Raw genomic sequence first — 22748 nt, 5'->3', positions numbered from 1 at the left:
ACACACATATACACACATATATACATATACATATATACACATATATATACACACACACACACATATACACACATATATACATATACATATATACACATATATATACACACACACACACACATATACACACATATATACATATACATATATACACATATATATACACACACACACATATACACACATATATACATATACATATATACACATATATATACACACACACACATATATATATATATATTTTTTTGAGATGGAGTCTTGCTCTGTCACTAGGCTGGAGTGCAGTGGTGCAATCTTGGCTCCCTGCAACCTCTGCCTCCCTGGTTCAAGCGATTTTCCTGCCTCGGCCTCCAAGTACCTGGGACTACAGACACACGCCACCACACCTGGCTAATTTTTGTATTTTTAGTAGAGATGGGGTTTCACCATGTTGGCCAGGATGGTCTTGATCTCTTGACCTTGTGATCCGCCTGCCTCGGCCTCCCAAAAGGCTGGGATTACAGACGTGAGCCACTGTGCCCGGTCCATAACTGCTGTTTTTAAGAGACGAGGGTGGGAGTAGTTAGAGAAGTGAATAGGGCATAAATGAAAACATAAGACAGGATGGTGAGTAAAGGGCCTCTGTAGTGCAGCCCCTCGGTGTCTGTTAGAGAGCCCTGCAGCTTGGCTCTGCAGCCCATCCTAACTCTGTTTCAGGTCAATTCCATTCTCCATCGGCTATTGGAGAAGCCCAGCACTGGGAGCAGTATTTTGGTCCATACCCCAGATAGCAAATCCTCTGCTCAAAATTAGAGGGTAGAGCGGAAAACTTAGCACAAAAGAGTGCAGGCTCAGGCACTTTCATTTTGCTGACTTTGATGCCTATTAAATAACCTTTTTCTTTTTTTTTGAGACAGCGTCTCGCTGTGTCACCCAGGCTGGAGTGCAGTGGTGCGATCTCGGCTCACTGCAAGCTGCACCTCCCGGGTTCATGCCATTCTCCTACCTCAACCTCCTGAGTAGCTGGAACTACAGGTGCCCGCCACTGCTCCTGGCTAATTTTTTGCATTCTTAGTAGAGACAGGGTTTCACCGTGATCTCGATCTCCTGACCCATGATCCACCTGCCTCGGCCTCTGAAAGTGCTGGGATTACAGGCGTGAGCCACTGCACCTGGCCTGACACCTATTAAATAGCTTTCATGCAGTCACACTGCATTGGGGTGATTTCAAAAAGTGAAATCATGCTGGATGCAGTGGCTCACGCCTGTAATCCCAGCACTGTGGGAGGCCGAAGTGGGTGGATCGCTTGAGGCCAGGAGTTCGTGATGAGCCTGGCCAACATGACGAAACCCTGTCTCTACTAAAAATACAAAAATTAGCCTGGTATGGTGGCACACACCTGTAATCCCAGCTACTGGAGAAGCTGAGGCAGGAGAATCACTTGAACCAGGGAGGCTGAGGTTGCAGTGAGCCAAGATCGTACCACTGCGCTCTAGGCTGGGCAGCAGAGTGAGACTGTCTTAAAAAAAAAATTCATTATTGAATGCATTTTTTGTTTCTGTGGCAGGAAGTAAACCCAATTTAAAAAGGTTAAAAATCCTCCAATTGAAATACTGATTTGTGTTTCGCTGTTGCAGGTTCCTTGCGTTGACTCCATGGCGAGTGTATCACCTGATTTCCGTCATGATACTGGGGCGTGTTATTATGCAAATAATAAAGGATATGGTTTTGTCTAGAACAAGAGGTAAGAAAACTCAGTTTTTATTTATATGGTATTTAATTTCCTAGAGCCTGCATTTCTGATCTTTGTGGAGGCATCTTAACCAATTAGTCCTTTGAACAGGAGCAAATATAGGCATTGACTTAACTGTTTTCAATATGATAATTTATGGAGATGATGTTGTCTTTATAGCTGCCGCTTCTGGGCAAAAGGTTTGTGTGTGCTGGTTTTTCTCTTGGCCTTAAGAGCTATTTTAAATACCACTTTGGTATTTAAGTAGGCTGCAGTGAGGATAACAGTTAAATATTTATTACATCTCACATGACAAAACTGGGCCACTGGAAAATGGACTAGTTTATGTAAAAATTTTCTGTCCCTCAGTGAAGAAAAACAACTAATTCAAGGTTTAAAAGCAAGTGATGGTTAAATACATGTAAAAAAATGAGTTGATAATGAAAAATAAATTAATTTTAACTTTAAAAACAAGAGCTTGGTTTTAAAAATAATGTGCCTGAGGTGCTTTTTGAGTAATTTAACTGCATTACAAATCTGACTCAAACCTTTTACATACTTGGAGGAGCCTCTTGTACTCATGTTTGAGCTAGTTTTTGTAAACTTGGAAAAAGCCCTCCTGGGAATAATTAAGCCCCATAAACCTAAATGTAATAAGATAGATTTTATCAGAAATAGCCCTGAGGAGGTTACAAAGAGACATTTAATTTCACTCAATGCACCCCAAATGGAGGGACGCTTTTGGTGGAGGTCCGTGTGGACTGATGTGCGTCAGAACTGCCTGGATGATAGTCCTGGCAGGCATATCGAGGCCTGCCCCATGGGAGGCACCCATCTCCTCCCTGATGGCAACTAGAAGCCAGGGATGTCAGCTGGTACGGATTTACTGTCATGGTGTTCCGAGGATTTGCTTTAAATCCAGTTATGTTTTAAGTCTTTACAGTTTTTAAACTAAATCATAATGTAAACCATCTTTACATTGTTTTACATTCGTATGTTTCCAGCTTTGAAGATATTTCCTTCCCAGGATTCTGGGAAGGCAAACAAATATGGTTTTGTGCTCTTAATGCTTTCCGTGAATCTGTGGATTTCAGTTGTATTCTTCAACACGCTCTTCCTTCTCTCCCTTTTTTCCCTCTCTCTCCATCTTCACCTTCCTTTTTTCTGTTTCAGGGAATAGACACCTAATGCCCCAATTTCAGCCCAAACAGGCTCTTGTTGTGATACTTGTTCACCACACATGTATCAAGGCTGCCTTGAGGTGGGGCATCTCCACGCATTAGGGTTTCATGCCAGAGTTGGTCTGTGGATCAGTCCGTGATGATTCTTATTCGTCTGCCTTGACTAATATCTGATAGAGGAGAGCCTGTTTTCCTGAATAGACTGTAATATTTTCACCCTCTAGGAACTCCCTCAGGGAAATCTCAGAAGATAAAGCCACTCATAAATTTTATCTGCAACCATTTTAGCTTGAGGATAAGCTAAACGTGGACCCAGGAAGCAAACTGAGCATCTGAATGTTTTCAGTGTGCTTCAATTTGGCCCTACTCTGGGCATAAATTATAAGGAATATAGACATGTGTGGAAGGCCAAAGATAAAGCTGAAAGACTTTACAATGGTCCTTTTCTCACTCCTGGCCCCTCACGCACAGATTGTTTCCACTGTCGACTCATGGGCTTGATATTCATGTGGATGTGGAAATTTCATGCTCACAAATTGCAGGAAACCTTTACATTGCAAGGATTCAGTCCTTTAGAAAAATTAAGGTGGTAGAGTAGAAAGAACACCAGCCTAAAGAGCCTCATTTTTGAGCTAGTTCATTCCATTTCCTACCTGTGGAGAAGCCCATGATAGACTGCATTTGTTTCTGTGGCTGTTTTAATAAATTACCACAAACTTGGTGTCTCAAAACAGCAGAAACGTCTTCTCTTAAAGTTCTAAAGGACAGTAGTCGAAAGTCAGTGTCACTGGACCCAAATCAAAGCGTTGGTAGGGCTGCACTCCCTCTGGAGTCTCTAAGGAAGGATCCGTTCCTTGCCTCTTGCAGCTCCTGGGGGTTGCGGGCATTCCATGGCTTGCAGCCGCATCACTGCAATCTCTGCTTTCATGCTCACTTGGCCTTCTCTTCTGTCTGTGTCAAACCTCTCCATCTTCCTCTTGTAAGTACACTTGTGATTGCATTTGGGGCCTACCTAGATAATCCAGTATGATTTTCTCATCTCACATTTGTTAACCGAATCGCATCAGCAGAGACCCTTTATCCACATGAAGTGACAATCACGGATTCCAGGGATTGCGACTTGATGTCTTTGTGAGCTATGAGTCAGCCTCCTATACCATCTGAACCTCTCCGTCCTGTAAAATGGCAGCAACCCTCCTCATACCACAGGGCTTTATAAGAGGTCAATAAGAGCGTCAAATAAAAGGGCGTTCGGCACAGTAGCCGTCTGCTTCACCCAGCTGACGTCATCAGGGCCACATGGGGTTTGTGCGTTCCTGGATCAGTCCATGTTGAGCCCCTTTCTGTGCTGAGGCCCGTCCTGGGTGCTGGGCTCTGTCGCGGCAGAGCCTTCCCGCAATCCTGTAGATCAGGCCTTTGCCCAAGGACAGGCTTTCAGTCTTCACTGGATGACGTTGCTCTGAGTGTAGCATTTCTACTGCATGAAAATTAAAAAAGAAAAAGAAAAAGAAATGGGAACGATTACTCTGTCTTCCTAGAGCTCTGTTGTCTGTGCTGAAGTAACCCTGGTGCCAGCTTCAGCCTCCTTCAGTAGAGTCTCTTAGGACAAAGGCCCATTGGGGAGCCCTGTGAATAGTTGGCAGCAACCCCAGCCCGCAGGCCTTCTGGCGCAGAGCGCTGCTGCGATGAATCAGCCTCTGCAGGGCACGGTTTGGCTTCACGTTAGATCCAGATGCAGTTACGGTAACTCCATGGCTTCAATCAGAACTGCCAGCTGCGCTTGTTAGGTGCCCCGGCTTACAGCAACGACAATGGCAATGAAAGGACGACCAAGTCAGCAGTCCCCTCTCTTTCCCACTCTTCCAACCTCTCTGCTTCCCACATTTTCTCGCTAAAAATATGAAACTTTTATTGTTGAGAATTTGAGTTTAATTGTACCCTTCCCCCAGTTATTATTTTCGTTTTATTCTCTCAGAAAATTTTTAAGTGTGTGGTATTGTTACCTGTGCGTGTTGTTGTACAGCAGATCCCTAGAGCATTTTCATCTTTGATGACTGCAACTCTGTTCCCATTGAACAGCCAAGTCCCCCTTTCCCCTGTTCCCCCTTCATTCAGCACTTGGCAACTACCATTCTACTGTCTGCTTCTATGACTTTGACAACTCCCAGTTACAATCTTTGATACCATCTTCTGTGCTTAGTATGAAACAGATGGATGAGGCCAGGCGCGGTGGCTCATGCCTGTAATGTCAGCACTTTGGGAGGCCGAGGCGGGCGGATCACTTGAGGTCAGGAGTTCGAGACCAGCCTGGCCAATGTGGTGAAACCCTGTCTCTACTAAAAATACAAAAAATTAGCCGGGCGTGGTGGTGGGCACCTGTAATCCCAGCTACTTGGGAGGCTGAGGCAGGAGAATCACTTGAACCCGGGAGGCAGAGGTTGCAGAGCTGAGATCACGTCACTGCACTCTAGCCTCAGTGACAGAGTGAGACTCTGTCTCAAAAAAAAAAAAAAAAAAAAAAAGGCAGTGATACCATCTTGTGAATGAATCTTTGTGAAACCTGTGGGAGCCCATGTCTATTTTGTATTGCCTGTGAACATCCTCTCGCTGGGATGAATTTCTCTCTCTCTCTCATTGTTATGTACATTGAGTGTGTGCTTCCCTGCATTAATGCCTTTGTCTGAACTCTGGGGAACTCTTCTGTGGCCTGAAAAACTCCTCCTGCATCCTGAAACTTTTCTATGACTAGCTGTCTTCTCTCTCATTGAGATAGAACCAGTCATTTCTGCCCCCAGCTTTCTTTTCTGTTTATTTATTTATTTTTATTATTTTTTTTAGAATTGGGGTCTCACTCTGTTGCCCAGACTGGAGTGCGGTGGTGTGATCATAGCTCACTGCAGCCTTGAGCTCCTGGGTCAAATGATCCTCCCACCTCAGATTCCTGAGTAGCTAGGACTACAGGTGCATGCCACCACACTTGGCTAATTTTCTTTTTTAATTTTTTGTAGAGATGGGGTCTTGCTATGTTACCAAGGCTGGTTTTTAAACTCCTGGCCTCAAGTGATCCTCCAGCTTTGACCTCCCAAAGCACTGGGATTACAGGTGTGAGCCAGTGTGCCTGGCCCCCAGCTGTCTTCAAGATCTTCTCTAGCTACTGCCCTGTGCTGTGGGAGGAGGGCTCAGTGGGTGGCCCTGTGGCTCCCCACAGCTACCTATGGAGCATCTGCAACTGCTGCTGCTTTATACTTTCCTTCCTGTGAAATCTACACTGTCCACTGATGCCTGGCCTCAGCACCCTGGTTGCCATCAACTGTGGTCTCAGTAGGAATTGTAGCCCATGAACTGTAGTCCTTCGTGCACTCTCCATTCTCAGTCATTCCAACTTGTATTCTGATAGCTTGTCAGATGGCCTGGATTTGGTTGCCTATCAGGTGGCCTCATCTTTGACCTTGGCCTTTGGAAGTACAGTATCTCCAAGACCTAGAGTCTGCGAGTTAGTTCTTGGTGCACCCTCTCTCCACTCCTCCCTGGCCTTTTGTGCCTGTTGAACCAGCTCTTTGACTCTTGGATGGACTGTTTCCCTGCTATGTCTCTTGCCACTTGTACTGTTCTTCAGCCCTGCCCTTCGACTGTCTTCCTCCCTCTACTCAGCTCCCACCTGGTTCGTGCTCAGTGATTACAGAGATGCTGTCCTTACCATTCTAAAGGTCCTTGTTTCCTTATCATTTCTTTACTTTGTAATAATAAAACAAACAAGCAAATGCCCATCCCATACCATCATCTATACTTTCTCTACTCTTGGCTGCAGGATGTTAGAGACTTGTCAAATGACAAGCTGAGTTGATGTTTTCCAACTTTCCAACTTTAGTTGAAACCTTACTATTGCTCACAGTCCCCTCCATTCTTTTGAGTTCTCCGTTTGTGTTTGTATGCCACCTTCCTCTAACACTTTTGAAGAAGCTTATTTGGAGCATAAGTACAAAACTGTTCAAAAGAGGTCTAGAAGAGGAGCAAGAGTCTAACATGGTAACCATTGATTGTCAACAGATTTATCCTCATGCTTACTGGCAGCCAAGGCAATCAATTGCACAATTCTAATTATCTGAAAAAAATGAAGCAAGCAATTTCGAGAAACTTACTTCCAGAAGTAAAGATTAGGAAGGATTTATCCCGTAGATCTTGATAGGGGATATTGAAAAACATAAGGGACAACACATTTGGCTTTTTGTTAGATGGAAAATGCGGAAGCTTCCTCATGGTCATTTCTTACATTGAGCTGCATTAAAGCTGGTAGCTGGGAGTATAATATCAAGATGTAGTCAAATAAAGACATTCACTGGAAAATTAAGAAACCAAGTTAGATCTAGGTGTGCATATGTATATATGTGTGTGTGTGTGTGTGTGTGTGTATATATATTATGTTGATTTCATTTGCACCTAGATAAAAGTCAAAACATCTAACGAATGAATAGATAAAAATCTCCTTTTTTTCAAATAACAGTTGTCTTATTTCCCTTCGTCAGCACCGTGTCAAGACTTGCCTTAAATACCACTTCTATTATTGGCACTTTTTGAGCAGCTGCATTTTCTCTCTTCGTGAACTCACATGGTGTGTGCCTCCCTCTTGTGTAGTTAGTTCCTATACCACCTATCTTGGTTCATATTTACTTGGATGCATATTTTGTCTGCCCCAGGGGACAATAAAGTCCCCAAGGCAGGGTCCATGTATTATAGAGTGTCCTGTCTCCCACGGTAACCACCCAAGTGTTTTACATGTGGTAGGATCTCAATAAATATATGTGGACGAATTGCCTCAATTAGTCATGGTGCCAGCAGTATACACTGTATGACATGATGGTGTCCTGAGTGTTAAAGATCTGAGCATTCCACTTTAAATAGCTTGGACTGGTTCTGAGTTGAGAAATATTTCAGGAGAAAAATGCCTCTGTTAAGTTTCACATTTTGCTTCTCCCTGTTGCAGGTGCACAGTTGTGGAGAAGCCTCAGTGAAAGGTAGGGAACTTTCTTTCCATCTTGTGCTTAATGGAGGGAGGGTGAGGGAGGGGACTGAGCCACCAAGATGTAGCTCTGAAATAGAATTTTAGTGACAGGAATCTAAATCCAAGAGTAATTTACCAGAGTGGGAAAATGAAGAAAAATACCATCAAACAGAGGCCAAGGATAAAGTTGGGACTCATTCTAGGAACCGGTATGTATCTAGCTATGGTACTGGGCAACATGAATTTGTGAGAATCATAATGTGTGAGGATTTGGAAGGGAGGGGCGGGAGGCATTTTCTTTTGGGATTTCCTTTCCGACTCATTTTTGGGATGTGAACAAAACTGCTGTATTGGGAGAACAGGGCTGCATGCACTCAGTTGGAGAAGGCTGCTGGAATGTTCCCGAGGGTTAGCCATGCTGTCAGTTCAGAGGACGGTGGGGTGGGGGAGACATAGAGATGGAGTGAGAGGCTGTGTAGTGTTAGGGTGCAGGAGATGCTGACCGCCACTGGGCTCCTTGCCCAGCCAGAGGCAAACCTCAGCTCTCTTTTTATCGACGGTCCACCATTCATCCATCCTATGGTAAAGGGGCTGTTTCCAAATGGACAAGGAAGGGGCTGGGTAAATTGAGGGGACCACAGTGCACTCCACCAGCTGGGTGTATGAGAAGCGGAAAAATGAGGGGAGTATGGGAATTAATATTGCAGTCAAATGAATTTTTGTAGGAATTGATTATTTAAATTTCGGCCTTAAAATATATTTGTATTACTTAAAGGGGATGGCTGAGGAGCCTGACTTTTATCTAAGTGAACATCATGAAATGAATTGTGCAAAAGAAGGACAAAATAATGCCATGAAAAATCTTCTTAAAAATCACCCTGTATTTTATATAATGTACCTTTAGAAGCTGTGCTTATGGAAATAAGGCTTATTTCAGGTGGAAAGGTTAATTTCATGATCAGTTTGCAACTGCTTGCTTGTTCCGTCATTTCAAATCCCAAATTTTCATGGGCAGAATGCAGACATGCCAAGAGACTCAGGAGAGAGTGACACTGGATATAAGAAGAGAAACGTGATCCCTGGTGCTTCTTGTGGAGGTGGAGGGCGGCTTGGGAGGGATGGGCTGGCCCCAGGGAGGAGCTGGCACAGTCTCTGATAGGCATTTGTCTTGCTCTGTGCTCTGATCTGTGTGCTGTGCACAGGCAGGTTAAGGTTCTCTTTCTATTTTAAAGAAACTTGCTTGTGGGAGTGTCAAGATAAAGAGAACTCTAAATTACTCTTTTGAGATAGGGAAACAGTCACGTGTTTGGAATGGATTAAAATGTGTTTTGGGTTTTGCTGTCTATCTGCTTCCATGCTCCACGTGCTTTTTTACATTGTCATCTTTCAGGGAAATCATTTAAATCAAAAACTGTAAGAGAACGTCTCAGCTGGAAATAGGATCTGAGTTATGCAGTGTAATGTTGGAAATCAGTAAAAGACATCTATGAAGACAAGGAATTTCATACATAGTTTGTCCAGTATGAGGTTTTAGAATTATTTTAAATTGCAATTATGCGCTGGCAGTAATTTTCTTTACTGATAGAGTTTTATCAGTAGTAAAGAGGAGGATAAAGAAGAGAATGAAAAGCAAACCGAGAATTTAAAATCTGATTCCTAAGCAGAAAATGCATTTCTGACCCAGCAGATATATAAATACAGTTGTATAAATAGAGCAGACAAGAAATACTGCTTAAGTTTTAGATTTATTTTAAAAATGAATAACAAAAAGTTTGTATTCATATAATAAAATAATTTGTGTAATTGGAAACAGAAATTTAAGGTATGTTGTCAATGGATATGATGACATAATTTCTATAGTCATGATAAAATATGTACAGTGACTCATTTAAGAAAGTTTCCTGTTTTCTTTTCCAGCATTTTAATTAACCCAACAAGTAAGGTTTGAGATACACAAAAAAAAGATTTATATTTTTAGGCCTTATTGATAGAAATAAAGATTAATTTTCAAAAAACTTTTCAATGAAAAAAATTTCTATCTAGTAATATAAATACATTTTACCCACACAGATCATCTTCTAAGACAAAATCTTCCTAAACTAATTGGTTAATTTAGTAATTAATAATTTGATAGGGGATAGGAACTGGGATAGGGTTAGCATGGCTCTCATTTTTGTTTGCTCACTCCATGTATGTTAAAGACATTTACAGCCCGGGCACGGTGGCTTACGTCTGTAATCCCAGAAATTTGGGGGGCCAAGGTGGGCAGATCTTTTGAGTCCAGGAGTTTGAGACCAGCCTGGGCAATGTAGGGAGACCCTAACTCTACAAAAAAAAAAAAAAAAAAAAAATACAAAAATTAGCTGGGGATGGTGGCGCATGCATGTAATTTGAGCTAGTTGGGAGGCTGAGGTGGGAGAATCACTTGAACCCAGGAGGCAGAGGTTGCAGTGAGCGGAGATCATACTGCTGCACTCCAGTTGGGCAACAGAGCGAGACCTTGTCTTAAAAAATAGCATAAAATAAATTAAAGACATTTACTTTGTTCCTACAGAAGTGTGTAGGCTCTGAGGAGTGATTCCTGCTAACTAAAGCTCTAAGACAAAGATTTGTAAGTATGAGTGAGAGGTAGGATCTAACTCTGCTAAGGAATTAGGGTTTGAATCTTGCATTAGTTGGTTCTCTCACACAGGCGTTATTTTTAAAAACAGTTTTAGATTTACAGAAAATTGAGAAGACAGTACAGACTTTCCATACACGCCCCTACCCCTGGAAACAGTTCCAACCCCCGCCCCCCGCAAATTAATAGCATCCTACGTTGGTGTGGTATGTTTGTTACAATTGATGAAGCAATAGTAATTTATTCTTATTAACTAAAGTCCATGCTTCATTCTGATTTCCTTAGTTCTTACCTAATGTCACTTTTGTGTTCCAGGATCCCATCTAGGATCCCACATTGCATTTATTTGTCATGTCCCTTTAAGCTCCTCTTAGCTGTTCCAGTTTTCAAGACTTCCCTTGTTTTGGTTGATATGGGCAGTTTTGAGGAGTACTAGTCATTGAAGTCCCCTCTTGAAATTTGTCTGATGTTTTTCTTATGATTAGATTGGGAGTATGTGTTTTTGGGAGAAAAATCTCAGAGGTAAAATGTCATTATCATCCTATCAAGGGTACAGGCCATCAACATGTGTTATGGCTGAAGTAGTGTTTGTCCGGTGTCTCTAAGTTGGTTCTCTTAAGCAGGGGAATCTACTGGGGAAACTGAATTAAGATCTGAAGGCTGTTGATAAGAATAGAGCCAGGGATTTGGATGTTTGCTGAAGATGGCGCCCTTAAGGCACACGGGCCCTAAGCATGTGCCCACCTCAGGGCTGGCAGTTTGAAGCCCGTGTCCTAGTCCTGCCTGCCACAGATATGCTGGGCTGCCTTGGGTAAGTGTCTTAAGCTTTCTTTCTTTTTTTTTTTTGAGACAGAGTTTTGCTGTTGATACCCAGGCTGGAGTGCAGTGGCCGGATCTCAGCTCACTGCAACCTCCGCCTCCCAGGTTCAAGCCATTCTCCTGCCTCAGCCTCCCGAGTAGCTGGGATTACAGGCACCCGCCACCTCGCCCGGCCAGTTTTGTGTTTTTAGTAGAGATGGGGTTTCTCCATGTTGGCCAGGCTGGTCTCGAACTCCTGACCTCAGGTGATCCACCTGCCTTGGCCTCCCAAACTGCTGGGATTACAGGCGTGGGCCACTGTGCCCAGCAGTGTCTTCAGTTTTTTATGCCTGGATTGCCTCATTTGTCAGGTGAGGAAATCGAGGCTTTCTCTCTAATTGTGGTTGGGGGAAGATTAGACAAGCTGAGCTAGTGTAATTTCAATGGGTTTGAAAAAGCACTCTGTGCTCTTTGACTCAAGGTTCTTTCAGATTTACTGAGACTCAGTTTGACTGGTCAAGGTATTTTCTCCCCTTTTTTCCTGCACCCACAACCCTTCTGAATGCATCTAAAATTTGCATGTGAGAATTTCTGCTGTGCTTTCTCTTAATACAGAAGCTGTTTGGGTATTTGATGATGACTGAAAAATATTAGCACAGCAGAACCGAAGGACATACTTTGCTAACTGTTAGGTTTGGTCAGAGAGCGAGTAGCTCCCTATTCTAGGGCTTTTGTTAGACTTAGACTATTTCTCTCCTTTGGAGAAGTGCTCATGTACCCCAGAGAAGGCAGGCTAATGGAAATGGCATTTATAGGAAGGGTCTTATTCATTCTAGAATTGGCTAGGTGTATACCCAGGTACAACTAACTTTCATCCTGGTCCCAACCCTACAGCTCGTGGTCCTGCCAACTTCACTTCTCTTCTGGCCTCAGCTTTTCATCTGCTTAGTGGGAGGTGCAAGTGAATTGTTGCTAGTATCCCACACAGCCTGAGAAGTGTGCGATGGTGCGATGTGAGGGATTTATGTGTCCCTTTTGTATTGTTGTCTTTTTACACCAAGTTACACCAAAGGGATACCTTCCTCTGTGTGTCCACTGCAGTTTCCAGTGCGTAACGCTGTTTACCACATTGGAGATGTGAAATTAAATACTTATTCCTTGAATTTCTTCGGTGATTTGATATGTTGTCTGCCGTGATTCTTAGCATCTGGCACTAGATAGTGATTATATTTTTAACACTGAAAGATTGAAAACCACTTTATTTCAAGGACAAAATACAGTGACTGATAAGTGGCTCTTTGTGGGCAGAGAGAGGTGCTCTTTTGCTCATGCGAGCCACGTGGGATTAGGGTTTTTTTCACCTCCACATTCACAGGTGCTGAGCTCAGAAACCTCCCTCTCACATGGCAGGAGCTAGAAATCACCTCCAACTGCCCTTTGGCTGCACAGTGCGATTCTCAGGTTAGCCAACAAGGCTTAATGTTTCCTCTTTCTGCATTGGGCTAAATCTCAGGATAAACCAAGCCTTTTTTCCATGGCGTTTCAGGACCTAAGAAGCGTTCCTAGCATTAATTTCACTGTTTAAAAAGTGGATTAAGTAGTGAGCCATTCACCACTCATGGTGCCATTGTTAAGCTTTTACATTGAGAAGTAACTTCTCCTTTCCTTCCCTACAATCCTAATGGCTCATTCTGTAGTTCACAAACTATCATTTATTCTTTGGGAAAAATTGCTTTTGTCAACTACAGTAAGCTTAAAGTATTTCCTTCAAAATTTAGCATGAAGATGGTAGTAGATATGTACACTTACGCAGGTGTGGTTTTTCTGGATATTTAAAGAGTATTCATAAAGTTCACAAATGTTACACTGAACATAATGTTGAACCCAGAGTCTAATTTCTGATGGCCTCATCAACAATCAAAATTAGATAATTTTAATCATATGCCATTCCCATGTCAATATTTGTACCTGGAAAATTCCTTTGTGGAAATGTGGTTCCCAGCGGGTATGTTCTGAGAAGGACCCATGCTTGACCTGTTTCTTTAATAAACACCAACCCTACAATCTGTGAACAGGATTTACATAGAGCTGTCTGTCAACGGAACCAAACTGATGTCTTTATGGTTCATTCCTAGCACTGAATTGAAACCTGATCCATAGTATTATAATAGCGTTTCCTTTCTGCATGAAACTGTAGCATTTGATTGAATAAAGTCCTCTTAATGAATTAGAAAGTATGCGTGTGACCTTTTCTGTATGCACAGCATCCTTTAAAAACATAAAGTTGTTTTCAGTTTGGCCAGGTTTTTCCAAGTATGTATAAATTAGAAAGAAATAACTTTATATACAACAAATCATTCAAAATTTCTTTAATAGTTGGTACATTATAACTCAGATTAAGAAGTTATTCTCATCATGAATCTTGTTTTGTTGTTTGGTGCCAATTTAAAGAAAGCAATTTTTTCCTTGGCATCTAAAGCTTGAAACTTGAAAATTATAGCTGAGAGCTATCGGATTTTCTGATTGATATTCCAGGAATTCAGATGCCCCTAGCAGTGTGCTCTCTACAGGAAGTGGATGGGGCTTTCCAAGCTTGCAGCTAGGCCGTTGCATCTGATGGCCTTACCTTGAGCTGATTCTTGAGAGGCAGAGCACAGATTCAACAGGGTCAGTCTTTCTAGAGCTAGCAGGGATTAGCAAAGGCAGTCGTGAGGTTTTTTTTGCCTCCAGCTTGATCCGATTGTGGGCGTCCTCAGCCTGTCTCTCTCAAACTCTCAGGAGAAGCAGTTATGTGGCCCCGATTCTTGCAATGAAATGCTCTTTTGTTTTGTGGGCTTCCAGAAAACGGTCAGTGAAAATGCTCTAGCTGGTTGTATGCTTTCAAGCAGGCAGAGGGGTTGGAGGTGGGAAGGGTGAAAGGATTCAAGAATCTTTGGTTGTAAAACCCAAGTCCTTGGTGTTCACCCAGCTTATAGGCCTAGAACAAATTGGAGCACTTAAATCGGAGATATCTAACACAGTAAATCCTTGAACACAGCATTGTGTCACTTTTAGAAGTAGAAAGTCATCTAGTGTTTGCTACATTGTCTCCTCTGAGGAATGGAACTTAGTGAGAAAAAGGTATTTTTTATATTTATGACTCATATCTTTATTTATATCAAACTTGCCTGGATTAGCCACAGATCGGCTGATCTGAATTCCCAGATAAAAAGCATTAAATGTTTACCTGATAGCTTAAGAGATTTAATCCCGCTCCGTGTTAAGTGTGACAGTAATTCTGACATTCATGTGTTGTCACTACTAGACTTCACAGTTTGAATTTGTTCTAATGTGTCTTAAAGTCACCTTGTAACTTGCACTTTATAATCTTGTATCTGGACCTTGTAACTTGTACAGTAAGACTTGAACCTTGTTAATAAGGCATCATTTTTGAAAGCTGTATTTTTTGGTTTTGTGTTCAGTCACAGCTTTAGACAGAGAGCCACATCCTCATGAGTTTTAAAGGAAAATCTTGCTGTGAAGGATACATTGGTGTCTTAGTCTGTTTTGTGTTGCTGTAACAGATTATCTGAGACTGGGCAATGTATAAAGGAAAGAAATCCGTTGCTTCTAGTTCTGAAGGCTGAGTCCAAGGTCAAGGGGGCTGCGTCTTTGAGGGCCCTCTTTTTTTTTTTTTGAGATGGAGTCTCGCTCTGTTGCCCAGGCTGGAGTGCAGTGGCCGGATCTCAGCTCACTGAAAGCTCTGCCTCCTGGGTTTACGCTATTCTCCTGCCTCAGCCTCCCGAGTAGCTGGGACTACAGGCGCCCGCCACCTCGCCCGGCTAGTTTTTTGTATTTTTTTTAGTAGAGACAGGGTTTCACCGTGTTAGCCAGGATGGTCTTGATCTCCTGACCTCATGATCCACCCGTCTCGGCCTCCCAAAGTGCTGGGATTACAGGCTTGAGCCACCGCGCCCGGCCGAGGGCCTTCTTGATATGTCATCCCATGGTGAAGCTGGAAGGGCAGGAGAACCTGAGAGAGCAAGAAAGGGCCAAACTCGCTTTGTTATTGTTTGTTTTATTTTTTTAAGAGACAGTCTCGCTCTGTCACCCAGGGTGGAGTGCAGTGGTGCAATCATAGTTCACTGTAGCCTCAAACTCCTGGACTCAAGCAGTCTTCCTGCCTCAGTTCCCTGAGTAGCTGAGACTACAGCCATGCACTGTCACGCTCAACTCAAACTCACTTTTAGTTTTCTCATTAGTTTTTTTTTCTTATTTCTTTTTTTGTTTTTTCTTTCGTTTTTTCTTTTGTTTTTTTCTCAAACTTACTTCTATAACAAGCCCATTGTCATGGTAACTAACCCACTCCTGCTATAAAAACATTCATCCATTCATGAAGCCAGAGCTCCATGTCTTAATCACATCTTACCATCATCATGATGGCAATTAAATTTCAACATGAGTTTTGCAGGGGACGTTCAAATCATAGCAATTAGATTAAATGAAAAAGCATCCCTCAAAAGAATCACTTAAATTCAGAATATGCTGGACATACGTATTATACGTAAGCATATCTGTGTTTGGGTGAATCTTTGGCTGAAGAGGCCTAGGCGAGCCTGGGAACTAAGCACCAGTTTTAAAGTCTGTATCCTGCCAAAATCAAAACCCGAATGGGCCTTTTATTCCCTTTTTCAAAAATAATAATTGAGCACAATTCTGCAGTCATATATTGCACAATGGAGAGTCAAAGCCCTTTTCTTCCTCTCTCAGAAGAAAGAACAGATCCATTCATTGACTGATAGCAAGCTCTTAGCCAGAGCTGCTGGGATTTGGTCTGAAAGTTTCTCTAAGTTCTACCTGCAGTTTCTACTCTGTGGTTAATTTTTTTAAAGTTGTGCTTTGAAAATTAGATCCATCAGAGACAAGTGTGAAACGAGAATAGAAGTAGGTTTTAAAGGTATTTTGGAATAAAAGGATATGGAGAACTGTAGTTATTATTTCTTACCATCAGTTGTGTACCTACATTAAAAATTACGAGTTTTAAAAAACAGTCTCATACTGAACACTTAAGGGCCACTCTTTTCTCTCAAGAGTCCATCTAAAGTAAGTACATGCCTAGAATGTAAGTTCAAGGGAAGAGCCTTCTAGGAAATTGACGTGGATCTTCAGGACAGCAACGGATATATTTCTTGAGGCATTAAAAGTAAACTGATGACCGGGCACAGTGGCTTATGCCTGTAATGCCAGCACTATGGGAGTCTAAGGCAGGCAGGTCACCTGAGGTCAGGAGTTCAAGACCAGCCTAGGCAACATGGTGAAACCCTGTCTCTACTAAAAACACAAAAATTAGCCGGGCATGGTGGCAGGCGCCTATATTCCCAGCTACCTGGGAGGCTGAGGCAGGAGAATCACTTGAACCCAGGAGGCGGAGGTTGCAGTGAGCCAAGATGGTGCCACTGTATTCCAGCCTGGGTGACAGAGCGAGGCTCCATCTAAAAAAAAAATAAATACATAAAATGAAACAAGAGGTACATATCATATCCTAGTTGCTTCGTTGACGATGGTGATGCATTTTCAGACCAGTTCCTGATTGCGTATTCCTTTCACAGGTAACAGGTCCTCCTTCAATTCAGATTTGTCGAGTCAAAACATAGAAAACTAGGGGATCCAGGATTTTGTGGGTCTGGCAGCAGTGGACATTAGGTAACTTATAAATGACTGAATACTCAGGACTCCCTAAGTGAAAGGTACTCAATGTTGTATTTTCTTATAATTTATAACTTTTGTTGTTTAGGATTGTTTTGACATTCCTTTAAGTTAATGTATGACAATCTGATTGAACTCATGTTCAATTTTTCATTTATTTTGGGGCTACTTCATTCTTGCTTAATTGAAAATGTTTCCCGTGGCAGTGTCTTGGGCCTACACAGCTGCTTGATAACAAATGAAAGGTAAAACTCTGATGGTTTTATCAGTGTTTTCGGATTCTCATAACCCCAAGTTTATTAGGTTTGATTAGTTAGCAGATCCTGAGTTATTATGGATTTGAAATGAGAGAAGTTCATTTATAAATATGTAAAATAACCAGGCTAGAATAATTTTTACCTAATAGCATAGGTAAATATGCTTCAATAAATTTAAATTATGAAAGAAAAAATGATTAGTAGTTAACATTTCTCTTAACTCATCCTGTCCTGTGTTGCAGTTATATGAATATAAATTAAGATTTTGCAGGTGGTTAGAAATCTACTTCCCTTGTTAGTTATTTATGTATAGTCCCCAAACATTGGTACGTGTAGTCATATTTGCTTAGTAGATTTATAAAATAACTTAAATTTCCCCCTAATTGTAAAGGTAATACAGTGCTAATTTAGGAAATCAAAAAGAAAGGAAACTACACAGAAGAATACCCGAATCACTTAGAGACCCATCACCTAGAATTTAAACTCACATTCCAATTTTTAATTTTATTTTCTTGCAGTCTTTTTGTAGAATTACACGTGTTTTTTTATTTGTCCATCCTTTCAATAGAGTACCTTTATTGCTAGACCATCTTCTGAGCACTTGTGAAAGGAAAAAATGTGAAAACAGGCCAGGTGTGGTGGCTCACGCTTGTATTCCCAGCACTTTGGGAGGCTGAGGCAAGCAGATTGCCTGAGCTCTGGAGTTTGAGACCGGCCTGACCAACATGGTGAAACCCTGTCTCTACTAAAATACTAAAATACTAAAACGTAGCTCGGCGTGGTGGCGGGTGCCTATAGTCCCAGGTACTTGGGAGGCTGAGGCAGGAGAATTGCTGGAGCCCAGGAGATAGAGGTTGTAGTGAGCCAAGATTGCACCACTGCACTCCAGCCTGGTTGACAGAGCGGGGCTCTTGTCTTAAAAATAAAAATAAAGAAAAAAATAAGTAGACAAACAACCCTGTCCTTGTAGAGTTTATATTCTAGTGAGTGAGTCAGAAGATAACTACTGCAATATAAAATGTTAGATGGCGAACTGGGTTTAGTGGCAACTAAAGCAGGAGAGGGAGTAGGGAGTGGTGAGGGGCCAGGAAGAGTCCAGTTTGTAATATGGTGCTCAGGAAAGACGTTACTGAAGATTTTTGAGCAAGAACTTGAAGGAGGTGAAGTTGCAGATCATATCTGTATGAGGAGCTTCAAGGCGGCAGGAACAGGGAGCGCAAAGGCCCCGAGACCGGGACTTGTGTGAGGATGACCGTTGTGTTATATCAGTAAGTTTTATTTTGTTGGTGGTGGTATGTAGCCCTAGTGACTGGGACCAGTGGAATCTTATGTAGCCAATAAAGATGATGTTGTAGAAGATTATATAGGGACATGAAAGATCATCCTTTATTGTTCATTTTGTATCAAAAATTGTATATATATATATTTTTTTTGAGATGGAGTCTCGCTCTGTCGCCCAGGCTGGAGTGCAGTGGCCGGATCTCAGCTCACTGCAAGCTCCGCCTCCCAGGTTCATGCCATTCTCCTGCCTCAGCCTCCCAAGTAGCTGGGGCTACAGGCGCCGCCACCACACCCAGCTAATTTTTGTATTTTTAGTAGAGACGGGGTTTCACGGTGTTAGCCAGGATGGTCTCGATCTCCTGACCTCGTGATCCACCTGCCTCGGCCTCCCAAAGTGCTGGGATTACAGGCGTGAGCCACTGCACCTGGCCTCAAAAATTGTAGATTTGAAGTAAGCACAGTGACTTATATGCACAGTACATCACAGTTGTATGTTGGTACCTAAATGTAGTTATCTCAGGGTGAGGGGAATATAAGTGTTTTTTATTTTCCTGATTTTGTTCACCCTTATTACATTATTTTTCTATAACAAACCTTCTTTTATCAAGAGGGGAAACAAAAGACATTCAATGAAAAAGAGCATGTCCCCGCAGGAAGGGTGAATGTGGGGAGGTGACACTCAGCACTCCGCAGGCAGGAGCACCTGGCATTTAGTTCACCCGGGTGCCCAGGGCTCTGGCTCCCAGGCTGCTGTGGAGAGGCAGGCGCTGGTTACAGGGGAGAGACTGGCACGGCCCGGTCATAGGAATCCAAGGTCGTGGACAAAGTCCAGAGAAGTAAGCGAGGCTCAACGGAGAGGTTCCAGCCTCGGAAATGTCAGCATCATTCCAGGTGGGGCCCAGCCAGGCCGAGTGTCTTTTGACACAAAGTCTCACGGGATTGGGGTGAAGAAAAATGATTAATTTCCGAGGTCAGGTGAGATCAAAGTTCTTAAAATCTTGCTTTCTGAGGCTCAGAGGCAAGCTCAAAGCCGAGCCTCCAGGTACAAGTGACAGGGTTGAATGCGTATTCTGGTGACTTAGGTGTAAACCCCAAAATGTTTCAAGATTTGGAAACTCTTTGTATCATCCGAAATAAGATTTAAATCTTATCCTTGTGATCTGAACTGTAGTCTTTGGACAATGTGAACAAGAGAGAATCCAAGAGAATGCCGTGTTCTCTTTCAACAGCCTATCCCTGGGTTCTGTCGGTGGGCAGATCTGTCTGTCGGTTACCTGTGTGTGTTCCTTAGGCACATGCTAGTGGTCATATTGAATATAGTGAATGATATTTGTAATATATATATATAAGTTGTAAAACGTAATAAAATGAATATACATGAACCTGTCATCCAATCAGGACTGCTACAGTTGCTCTCCCCACACCCCATCCTGCTGCCTGCCAGAACCAAGCACAGTCCTGAAGTTTGTACTCCTCACTCATTTGCTTTACAGAAAACCCCCCACTTATATTTACATGAATAGGAATATTCATACATTTAAACAAAATCTAAATACATTTAAACAATCTAATCTAAATATGTATCTATTTAAACAAGGCATAAATGTTTAGCTATTTGAACAAAATATAAATATATACTTAAAATATATATTTAAACAAAGTATGACTATTTATATATTTAAATCACATGCATGTATCCCTAAATAAAGTTTTTGCTTTTGAGGTATATCAAAATGGTACCATATTTGCGTGCTCTTCTAGGACTAGTTTTTTTTTGTTTTTACATATTTTTAAAAAGATCAGTTGTGTTGCTGTGTATAGTTGTGGTTCATTCATTTTTTGTGGCTGTACAATATTCCATCATGTGACTGTATCACAACTTACTTATCTGCTCTTCTTTCACTGAATTTGGATTTTGTTTCCATAGTGCCCACTGTTTCTGTTTCTGAGTTTACTATAGGGCAGTACAAATGGTCATTTAAAGGAAAAAGGTAAATGCCTAATGCATAAAGCGAACAGTTCCCAAAGCCAAAATGTTGTATATTTGAAAGGTTGTGTAAAATTTATACCAATACATGGGCTGTGACACCTAGCATGGAAATATTCTTGCGAGTTCTTGGGAGGTTTTTTTGAGTCTTTAGTCTGTGCATGCTCAGCCCTGTTCTAGGGCTGGCTGCCACTAGAGGGGGTGTGAGCGATGGGACATCTGTTTCAGAGAAGCTAAGAATAGTTTGGCTGTTGCAGGAACCCAACCATGTGGCTCCAAAGTGTGATTAGTACCTACACATTTCAGCAGGGCAAAAACATTAGTATCGTTCTAGTTACAAGAAGAAAGTCCAATGAAAGGTTACTTCTATACCTGTACCTGTATGCACAGGTATGCATGGATGCTCATATTGTTAGAGTAGTAGGGGGAATGAAAAAAATTAACAGGGACTAACTAAGAGAAGTGATTGAAGGATGGATCGATGGAGAATACAGCAGAGAAAGTGTGGGTGGGCAGGAAATTCACAAATGAATGACATGAATCAATGGCAAATGGTTGTGCTTTTTAGTTGACAAACAAGCTAAGCATCTGTGAGGTCTCTAAGAACTAAATGGTACTTTGAGCTCATGACCCTTTTACTGTTTGTTTCTATCCACTGTCTTATATGAAGTCTTTTGGATGTTGTTTATCGTGTGCTCTCCGAAGTCTTTCCTTCCCCCCTTGCTCTTTGACTTAGTCTTTTGACTTAGTATTTTCCTTTTCTTGAGGACTCCAAATCACCTTGAATTGTGAATCCTAGAAAATAGTTTAATTTGCAAGTGATTGTGTGGAACGGGGGTATTAGTGAGTTGTTGGCTCCCAGGTATAAATTGACCTATTAAATATTGAGGGCAAAAGTTCCTGCTTGTTAGAAGAGTGTACAAGAGCAGTGGCTGCTAAAGAATGTCTTCCACACCATTGTGTGTTTGGGGCAGGCTGAATAATCCCATCCTCACCAAAGAAGTCCATACCGTAACTCAGAACCTGTGACTACGTGACCTCAGATGGCAGGAGGGACTTTGAAGATGGGATTGAGGATCTTGAGATGGGTGGATGATCCTGGGGTATTCAGGTAGCCCCATGTCATCACAAAGGTTCTTTTAAGAAGGAGGCAGGTCAAAGAGAGACAATGCGAGGCTGCAGGCTGTGACTGTGGAGCGAGGGACCACGAGTCAAGGAAAACAGAAGGCCTCTAGAAGCTGGAAGAAGCCAGGAGACACCATCTCCCCCAGAGCCTCTGAAAGGAATGCGTCCCAGCCAACCCAGGTTAGAGTCTGCCACCAGAACTGCAAGATGATGAATTTTTGTGGTTTCCAGACACTAACGTTGTAATTTGTTACAGCAGGAATAGGAAACTGATCTAGTATTTCTTACGATGTGAAAGAACCAGCTTTGATTTGGAAATGTAGAGGGCAGTTTTTCCAACTCATGTCTCCATCTATGAAAGGAATGAATTTTGACTCTGATTTGTGGGAGAGCTTGTACTGAAACAAGGAGGACTAGAGTGAGATGGGGTGGTGACATTTTTGGGAGGGAGCCAAGAATGGGCCCGGGAGAATGTCCTCACTGGGCAAGTAGAAATAAGAGAGTTTGAAAAAGTAACCAACATGGCCGAGGTAGTCAAGAAGAGTCATGAAGACGCCATGCTTGGAAGCCAGAGACAAGGAGGCAGCATTAACTGGGTTCTAAGAGCACTAGGGAAAGTCACTGGATTGTATAAAAATGTTTTTGGAGGCCTTTATAAACAGTTTTCCATGGTTTTTGTTTATGTGTATGGAGGAGGAGGGGAAGGAGCTTTTTAGGATTAAAAAACCAAATTCAAGGGCCTGAGGATGAGATGAGGGCTGAGAAAATGGAGGTAGGTAGTGTGAATCACAGATTGGAAAATATTGCTGGTAAATGAATGGAGAAAAATGAAACAGTGACCGGGAAAGGGAGTAGCATGGTTTTTGTTGTTATTTTTTAAAACTGTGATAAAATGCATGTAGCATAAAATTTACCCTGAGCAACATTTTGTACATTCACAAGGTGGTGCAACCATCACCACTGTCTAGTTCCAGAACTCCATTACCCCAAAAGGAAACCTGTAACCATTAAGCAGTCAATTCCCATATCCTCCTCCCTCCCACTCCTGACAACTGCTGCTTCCCCCTCTGTGGGTTTGCCGTATTCTGGATATTTCATAT

The 22748-nt window shown here is 42.2% G+C and overlaps 1 protein-coding gene across 1 annotated transcript in view; it reads left to right on the top strand.

Moving 5' to 3' along the window:
• The window catches only part of RETREG1 (reticulophagy regulator 1), a 146469-nt gene that overhangs the window by 43164 nt on the left and 80557 nt on the right, over nt 1–22748 (top strand). The window contains exons 2-3 of the mRNA XM_023218263.2: nt 1621–1727; nt 7878–7908. Coding sequence (XP_023074031.2) covers nt 1621–1727; nt 7878–7908 — 138 coding nt within the window. The remainder of the gene's footprint in view (nt 1–1620; nt 1728–7877; nt 7909–22748) is intronic.

This window comes from Piliocolobus tephrosceles, chromosome 4, assembly GCF_002776525.5.
Source record: "Piliocolobus tephrosceles isolate RC106 chromosome 4, ASM277652v3, whole genome shotgun sequence".
NCBI lineage: Eukaryota > Metazoa > Chordata > Mammalia > Primates > Cercopithecidae > Piliocolobus > Piliocolobus tephrosceles.
The sequence above is the reverse complement of the archived record's forward strand: the minus strand, read 5'-3'. Positions and strand labels throughout refer to the sequence as shown.